This window comes from Grammomys surdaster, unplaced genomic scaffold (assembly GCF_004785775.1).
Source record: "Grammomys surdaster isolate TR1022 unplaced genomic scaffold, NIH_TR_1.0 195, whole genome shotgun sequence".
NCBI lineage: Eukaryota > Metazoa > Chordata > Mammalia > Rodentia > Muridae > Grammomys > Grammomys surdaster.
Window position 1 is genome coordinate 1305223 of NW_021604640.1, and position 9826 is coordinate 1315048.

The following is a 9826-nucleotide window of genomic DNA, read 5'->3' on the forward strand; positions in this document are numbered from 1 at the left end:
AGAGAGAGAGAGAGAGAGAGAGAGAGAGAGAGAGAGAGAGAGAGAGAGAGAGAGAGAGAGAGAGAGAGAAGGGATAAAAGCTTAAGGTCAAAAACTTCCAATTCATAAAGGTTTCATGTTATTCAAAGAAATTTTAGTTTGGAATTTTTAATGAGTAACAAATTCAATTTGACATAGTAATTTAATGAGGCCTCTCTTTCCATCTGCCATATACTGATAAAGAGATCAAACATCCATCAATATTTTCATTGACAAATAACTCAATATTAGAGCTTTGCAGTATTTGGCTTTCAGGAAAAGTGAATATGCATATATGGTAAACAGAAAGACTAAAGCTTGTTGAGAGTATAGTTTGAAGTATATATAACTTTTGCTTTTAACTATTCTTAGATTATAGGCAGAGAAATGTTCAACAAGTAACTAAAATATTCAATATGCTTAGTAATATTTATTTATAACAGTTATTCCTTTAGTAATTGCATCCCTTTAAAGGAAATGTAATTTAAAAAGTGACACTATTCCATTTTACTTTCATATCACGCTGTTTTAATAATTTTTATTTTGTTTAAAATTTTCATAATAATCCCATAATAGCAAATTGGTTTGTTTTGATTCTTGTAATTTTTTTGAAAGAGTCAAATATGGATATATTTGTAATGGTAATCAAGATACCAACTCATGCATTCATGATTTCAATCTCACATAAAGAAATTAGCAGTGATTTAATTTTTTAATATTTCAAATTTTAAAAAATGAAAATGATTTTTTTAATTTTTAACTTTAAAATGTTAAGTATAAATCCTTGACTAAGTATAACCCATTCAGGTGAATGTTTCCTATTACATACCAGTAGCTTGAACAAAGCACGGTGGAATAAGTGGTGAGACACTTGGCATCAAAACCTTTTGCTGTGATAAATATTCACAGTAGAGATCTGAAGCCTTAAAGGAATTAATATGGACAGGAAAGCTAAACTTATATGTTGCTACCTGTCAAGAGAAAAAAAGACAAAAAAACATTTATAATTTGAGAACTTTGAACATGTCATTTTACCAATATTAACATCTTGGTGCAAATAAAATGATCTTGCAACATGAAAAACATATTTGTTTAATGAGACTAAAGGTATACTATCGCTCATGTCAATAATAAGTCTCCAAAACTATGAGATAAATAGTTTTAAAAGTGTCTGTTCATCAAAACTGAATCAAATATCCAACTCCAGGACCCAACGGGGATGACTTTAGCTGAAATACCCAACAAAGGAGTGGGGGGGTAGGTAGGGGTACATCCGCAGAGAAGCAGAAGGAGGGATGATGGGATAGGGGATTCCTAGGTTGGGGGGGGATGGGGTAAGGGGGTAACATATGAAATGTAAATAAAACATCTAATAAAAATTAACATAAAAATATAGATAGAAAAAAAGAAGAATCTCAGGTTTCTTGTATCATGTCAATTTTACAGTTTTTGTAGACTTTGGGCTTTGTGTACCTCATTTAGTGATTGTTTTTATAGTCACTAATTATTTACAAAGATTTGTTGACTTTTTTTGTTTCTATTTTTTATTTTCTCATGTGCATAAACCTTAGGTCTTATTTAAAACTGCTATGGTGTGGAAGTGCCACCCCCTGTGTTAAGAGCTTGGTCAGTACCTTGTGACATTATATGTTTAGGTAGCTCTGGTTAGAGCAGGTTCTCCAAGAATGGATCAGGACAGTCACCTATAATCACTTTCTTGTGAAACCAACTCTAGGACTAGTTCTGTGACATAAAAAGAAATGAATTCTTCCTTTTACAAATAAAACTATTCTGATTAAAAAAAAGAAAGAAAGAAACCATATCCAGAAGTTAGGCAAGGCCCATTCATCTCCGAAATTTTAACCCAGAATTGCTCCTGTCTAAAGGAAATATGAGGACAATGAGTGGAGCAGAGACTGAAGGAAAGACCATCCAGAGACTGCCCCACCTGGGGATTCATCCCATATGCAGACACCAAACCCAGACACTACTGCTGATGGCAAGAAGTGCTTGCTGACAGGGGCCTGATATGAACATACCCTGAAAGGCTATGCCAGAGCCTTACCGATACAGATATGGATGCTTGCAACCATCGGACTGAGCACAGGGACCCCAATGGAAAATTTAGGGCAAGGATTGAAGGAGCTGAAGGGGTTTGCAACCCCATAGGATCAACAACAGTATCAACCAAGTAGACCCCCTAGAGCTCCCAAGAACTAAACCACACAACCAAAGAGGACCCACAGCTCCAACCGCATATGTAGTAAAGGATGGCCTTATCTGTCATCAATGGGAAGAGAAGCCCTTGGTTTTGCGAAGGCTCAATGTCCCCGTGTAGGGGAATGCCAGGGCAGTGAGGTAGGAGTGGGTGGATGGGTGGTTGAGCAAACTCATAGAGGCAGGGGGAGGTGGAATGGGGTTTGCAGAGGGGAAACTTGGGAAAGGGGACAGACAACAGTTGAAATGTAAATAAATTTAAAAAATAAATAAAGAAAAAAGCTAAAACATAAAGAGAAATATAGTAAAGGCTGTGACCCTTGGGTAGGCAAGGATTTCTTAAATACTATACCAAATATATTATTCCTAAAAGAGAGAATGACTAATTTGTATCATAAAAAATTAAAAGTATCTATTCTGCTACAGATAATGTTAGAGACATAAAATGAGCCAAAACATATTTCTCACCAAAATTCTAACTATATTAAAAATATACAAATAAGATTCTAATATCAATTATAAAATGATCCAGGTAATGAAAATATAGGTAAAAATGTGGGAAAGACATTTCAGAGAAATTATGCACATAGTAGAACATTAGCAAAAGCAAAGATGTATTACATGAAACACTAGGGAAACGGACACTGAAATCACAGGATGTGTCCCAGTGAGATGTTGAGATGTTTCAGGGAATATTATTGCTTGCTGCCAATCCTGTTGACTTTAGTTTAATCCTCAGGACCCACAAGGCAGAGGAAGAGAGCTGACTCCTGCAGGTTGTTCTATGAACTACACACACACACACACACACACACCACAAAACCTACTCACTATAAATAAATAAATAAATGTAAAGAAAACCGAAACAAATTAGAAGGTACCATTTCTCATCTATACAATTGCTTAAACAAAAGTGACAATACTAAATGCTACTAAAGTTATTTGCAGACTCACAATACACAGACACACAAACTACTGTCCACTGTTTCCTTAATAAGTTTCAAAAGGTAATCAGTGGGGGGAAAAACACATACTTTAAACTCAGAGAAGTAAGAAAAGCCCCTAAGATCATTTAACGACATATCTAGTGCTATACTCTACTCAGCAACCTCATACAATGAGCATTCATTCAGAACTGCTGATTCACATTACCCTGGTTATGCAAAACATATGGGTTTTCATTTTTCTTTATTTAACTATATCTGACCATACCACTGCCAATTCCATCTCATGTAAACAATCTGTTCTCATAACAGAATTGAGAAAAAAAGAAACGTGTTATTTTAATGGCCATTCAAAATACTCATTCCCATGATACTCTTATTTCTGTAATATTATCTGCAAACAGACATCAAATAGTAAACTAATTTAAATAAATTATGCTTTTTTAGTTGGAATGAATTACAGTACAGTATAATGTGTGAATTTCCTTATAAAATTGTAATCAACAAATAATTCAGAACATTTACAAATTAAAGCATTAGGAAAATTATAAATATGCAATTTTACCTTAACTCTATAATCAAGTTCTAGCATCCTTACAGGGATTCAACATAAACTTAAAGAAATAAATCTACACATTTTTATTGTGGATATTGTTAGTGAATTTTAGTAAAAATATATTGTGCATATACTCACTCAATAACTTTATGCAATTAAAACTGGACTGTTAGTCCTGTTTCTAATTTTTGGTGAGACTTAATGTCTGTATTAGAGTTCCCATTGTTTGATAAAACACTGTTACTAAAAGGAACATGGGAAGAAAGAGTTTATTTCAGTTAATAGCTCCACATCATAGTCCATCACTGAAGGGATTACAGGGAAGGAACCTGAAAGTAGGAGCTAATACAGAGGCCATGGAAGAGTACTACTTACTGGTTTTCTTTCCCTGGCTTATTAAGATTGTTTTATCTTATACAATCCAGAGACTCTACACAGTGGTAGTAACACCTACAGATATCTTGGCCCTCTAACATCAATCATCAATTAAGAAAATGCACTATAGACCTGTCTACATTCCATATTGGCAGAGGCATTTTATCAATTTAGGTCCTCACTTCCAAAATAAAACTAACTTGTGTAAACTTGATATAAAACTAGCTAGCATACTTAAGTAAAATAATTTTAAGAATATATCCATTGTAGAAAAAAATAAGTGAAAATTTACCTAAAAATATGCAAGCAGTTTAAACCAAATGGGGAAGATGGCTCAGTGGTAAAGTGTTGGTAATACAAGCATATCCACCTAAGTCTGGATCTCCAGCACTCACTTAAAGACCAGATGTGAGATGCATATGTGAAATCCCAGCAATAAGAGATCTAAGGCAGGGTAAGGGCGAGGGTCCTGGCTTCTGGCATCTCGCCCTTACCCTTACCCCCTACCTTTCCCCACCTGCACAATGTCCTCTGAAGCTTGGCAACTGCAAGATCCTGCTTAGCAACTGCAGATAGACTCAAAGCAGAGTACCATGTCTTCTTAAGAATAGCAGGGAGACCATAACTCAAGCAGTGTACCATATCTTCTGAAGAACTGCAGGTAGATCATAATTCAAGGCAGTGTACCATATAGACCATGACATGTTTCAAGGCACAGGCCAAGAAGATTTTGTACTTTTCCACCACCTGGACCCTCTTACCCCCTCCCCTTGTAAAACATGCTATAAAAAAGCATTTCATGTTCAAAAAAAAAAAAAGAAATTTAAAAAAAAAAAAAAGAGATCTAAGGCAGGAGAAATGCTGTGGCTGGGTGGCCAGCTAGTCTAGCAAAATAGATGAACTCCAGGGTCATTGAGCAATCTCTTTAAAAAAAAAAGTTTTATACTTCTTTATTTTACATATATGAATATTTAGCCTTCATGTATGAAGTTCATCTCCTGTGTGTCTGGTGTCCATGGAAGCAAGAAGAGTTCATTGGATGCCCTAGAATTTGAGTTAGAGATGTTTGTGTACAAACACGTTGGTGTTGATTACTGAAGTGAATCCTTCAGCAGGAGCAACAAGTACTCTAAAGTGATGAGCATATCATCTCTCTAGTCCCTATGAGTGATAGCTCTTAAATAACATTAAGAATGCTTTTAAAAGTCACAAAGAAATATTATTTTAAAAGCTTAATTAAAATACATGCATATATGTGTGTGTGTATATATATATATATATATACACACACACAAAAACGTATATGCGTATACAAATGAAAATATATATATCACCTACACGCAAAGAGAATAAGAGAGAGTAAACACAAGGGTGAAATGAATGGAGAAAATTTAAATGGAATCATGCCAGGTGGGGCTACAATGCACCTTCTAAGAGCCAACAGAAACCTTAATACCAGGTAAGGAGATCAAGTTCTTGTTCAGATAATGCCCAAGAGAGTCCCCAAAATAAAAATTATTGCCATTGCCCTTGGTTTCCTACCAGAACTTGAAGTTAAAGACTCTATTGCTGAAGACACCATAAGTTTCAGACATAGAATCTGCAGAAATAGAGCTCGAATTGATCTGAAAGTATACACCCTGAGGACTAGCTCTTATAGTAATGAATGGTACTATGAATGCTGCTAAGGGAGAAAAGCAATCCAGAGGTAAAGCCTACTAACTACAGTAAAGTCTAGCCCAGTATGATACCAATGATGGAATAGTGGCACTATGTTCACAGGGGTAACCCTTAGCTGCCTAATTCTACTTGAAGTAGGGTTAATGGGAAGGAATTCCTGCCTGGTATTATAAACAAAGCCAAGTACATATGACTGGATGGGTAACAGCACCTACAAGTAAACCTACAAGTTCGATTTTCCTAAACCAATATATCGTCTAACTATATTTTAAATACTTATCCTTATACCTACAGATGAATGTGACTCTCAGCCCTCATCAAAGTTTTTCTCAGCAGGTATAAGCAACCACAATAAGCCATACCAAGTCAAAATCCAGAGAAAAAATGACTATAGGGTGCCCACCTTCCTAGCTGTTATGTTTACAATGCCATCAAAATACCTAAGGCTCAGGAAATATTCTGAATGAGGGGGTGAAAAGATTATAAGTTTCACAAAACAAGTACGGCTGCTCAATAGTGACCTCTAGATATGACAGGCAAATTGTATAGTATCTAAACAATATGGTGTCCTAAACAAGACCCACATAATGACAACACAAGCTGACGTATTAGTGTGAAGAGTGGGCAATTATTATAATTTTTACTTAGTAAATCATTTTCTGTAATCACAGGGTACCAAAAACTTAATTGAGCTACACTGTTTGTTTTGTCTTTACTTTTGATCTATCTATTGCTCCATATCACTTATATTCCAGAAAACTGGAAGAAAAGAATACTACAGACTATGTCCCAGTAATATGCCTTCTGTATAAAGGGTTTTTCTGTTGTATTGATTGTTTCTTCCAGTTTTAAATTATCCCTGAACATCTCAGGAACAATATAAATAAAGTATCATAGAAACAGCATCTTTTAATTGTTCACAACATATTTTAGGGGATTTCAGATGATTCCAACAGGCATATTCTAATATAATTACAAAACACAAGGTAGCTTGAATGTAATTACTTTTCTTATTAGCTTATACTTATCATTACTTGACAACATACCATACTTAAAATTTGACAGTAAATACAGCAAAGACAACATAATCAGACTTCCCCATGAATTAGACATATCTAATAATGATAATACTGAATTAAAATGTATAGCTTGGCATAGTTACTCATCAGAATCAGAAGTGCTCAAAACAGAACTTAGGTGATATCTGATAGATTCAAGATACTTGCTTAATATGTAATTTTACTACTCTTCCATAACCCGAGTAACAGAGAAGTGGACTTACTTCTACCGGAGAAAATGTTATGCCACATTCCACAGATGTGCCTTCTTCTACCTCTATTGCATACATATAAGGACCTTCCATACTTTTGCATTCCCCTATAAAAGAAGAAAATTAATATATAAAATCTATCCATATATACACACATATATAGCAGTATTATTTTATATGAATCTTAAAATGTCATTATAATACTCATAGTAATCAAAATAAAACTATTGAAATACCTAGAGGTAAAGCTGCATAAAATTTTGAATTTTAATATGAAATCTTATATTCAAATATGCAACATAGAATAAGAAATTAAATCAAGAAAAAAATTCATTGTGAAATTCTTCCAAAGTTCAATAAATATAGTGTTATTCTGAGGAAGGTGGAAAGGCATCAAGAGCAAGGTCAAGCAACTGATTCAGTCATAGGTCACAGAACAGCTAAGAAATGGCCTTAAAATAAATAGGGAGCAGGGAAGACCCAAGTTTTATTTGATAACCCGAAAGTTCATTAATTCACAAAGAGAATACCAATTACTTCAACTATTCATCATTTATTTTTGAGGAGACACTTGAAACTTCCTTTCAGAAATGAGCACATATATATATGTACATGTGGTACATTAGTATTAACTATGGCCACCCTACAATAAAATATGTCTCAAGGAATATTTGACATTAAGATATAATAAGAAGGCAAACAATTTCACAAAAACAATACTGTCAAAAGGAATTATTTCAAGAATAAATATATTAGGTAAAATTGAACTGATCATGGGGTTCTCAATGGAGGAGTTAGAGAGAAGACTGAAGGAGCTGAAGGGGTTTGTGGCCCCATGGGGAGAGCAACAATACCAACTAACCAGAACTCCCAGGGTCTAAACCACCAGCCTGAGAGCACTTAGGGAGGGATCCATGGCGCCAGCTGTATATATAGGGGAGGATGGACTTGTCAGGCATCAGTGGAAGAGGAGGCCCTTGGTCCTGTGAAGGCTAGATGCCCCAGAATAGAGGAATTTGAGGGTGGGAAGGTGGGAGTGGGTGGGATGGCATATCTACATAGAAGTAGGAGAAAGAAGGATAGGATTGGGGCTTTATGAGTAGGGGGGGAAATAGGGAAAAGGGATCACATCTGAAATGTAAATAAAATATCCAATAAAAAATAAGTAATATATATATATATATATATATATATATATATATATATATATATATTAGATAAAGATACGATTGTTACACAAAACTCAATTGCTAAAAGATTAAATGGAAGTTACAGTGGAACTACTTTTCTTAGACTAAAAAATTTGTAAACTCTATTTGCTCATTATAGTTACCTTATTAATCCCAGGAATAATAATTTTAATTGTCCCTATCAGGAAATCAAATTAGGTAACATCTACTCCACCCATCTTCTTACTCAAATCTACTTATCCTTGATATGACAGGCAAACCACAAAACAAATAATCAGCATATACTAATACTAAACCGTTTTGTGGGCTGTGAAAATACACAAAATATACCAATAGGGAACAGCAAAAAGTAGCTAACTAGGATAAACATCTATAAAATAAGACAGTTGAGCTAAACCAATATTTAGAAGCAAGTATGACACACATACACAATAATACAGCTCATGAAATAAGTATTTCCTGGTGGTCATTTTATTTCCATGATTATACCTTTATACTAACTATATGCACAGTACCAGAATAGATAACTTTATTAAACAAAAAATATAAATCCACAGTATTGAATCTTATGGGATATATACTCTATTAATGTTAAAAAAAAAACACATATACACAGATCCTTGTACTACTTGGAAGAATCTGGTTATTGGTATAATAAAGTGAAAAAGCAAAGAAAATTTATTTTCATATAATTAACAGGAGTTCAAGTGAGACTATCAGTGATACATAAGATGCAGAAAGATACAACCAGTTTTTAAAAGACAGTAAGATCACAAGAACCATAAAAAAGAAGAATGTGTATTTCTAGGAGAATGGAAATTCAATGCTGATGAGATACATGATATAGTATGTCTCTAGAAAACAATCTATAGTACCTGCAATGACCAGCTATCTAGAATGACATGGTGAAGTCATGCATCAATGTATCTTAGTATTATTTCTCCCAAAAGTTATTCTATAAAAATTATTCAAAGGATCATGTTGGAAATCAAAGATAAAGACATCAAAGACAATTCTCTGATAAAATATTGATAGTAAGATAATTTTCAGAATAGTTTAAGAAAATGTTTTGTTACTAGCTATTAGGATAAACTACATGCTTTCTTTACTTTATGCAGCCTGTTGCTGAGAAACAGTTATTGGTAAAAGGAAATGAAGAAAGCTTTTAAAGTAGATAAATATAAGACTCTGGACTAAGGACAAAGGTTTGGATGCATGCATCCATTAAAAAAGATAATGCAGTATCCCGAAGAAAGGCTTGAATTAAGAGATACTTCAACTATGGGAAGAAAACCTACATATAAAGCCTTTAATTGTGCTCCTTAACCTCTAATTTAAAAGTCAAGAAAACTGTTTAATACTACCACCGGAGAGGAAGAGACATATGGATCTCTGTGAGTTTGAAGGAAGCTTGATCTATATGGCAAATTCCAAGCTAGGCAGGCTAAATAGTGAGGCCCTGTGTTCAAAGAAAAGAAGAGGGGATGGGGGGGATGGGAGAGGAGGGGAGGGGAGGGAAGAAGAGGGGTGGAGAGGAGAGGAGAGGAGAGGAGAGGAGAGGAGAGGAGAGGAGAGG

The 9826-nt window shown here is 34.5% G+C and overlaps 1 protein-coding gene across 1 annotated transcript in view; it reads right to left on the reverse strand.

The window, feature by feature from the left end:
- Window positions 1-9826, reverse strand: part of Cfap47 (cilia and flagella associated protein 47) — a 230304-nt gene that overhangs the window by 174892 nt on the left and 45586 nt on the right. Inside the window, exons 21-22 of the mRNA XM_028769943.1 lie at window positions 7073-7167; window positions 848-989 (exon numbers count right to left, since the gene is read on the reverse strand). Of these exons, the coding sequence (XP_028625776.1) occupies window positions 848-989; window positions 7073-7167 (237 nt within the window). The remainder of the gene's footprint in view (window positions 1-847; window positions 990-7072; window positions 7168-9826) is intronic.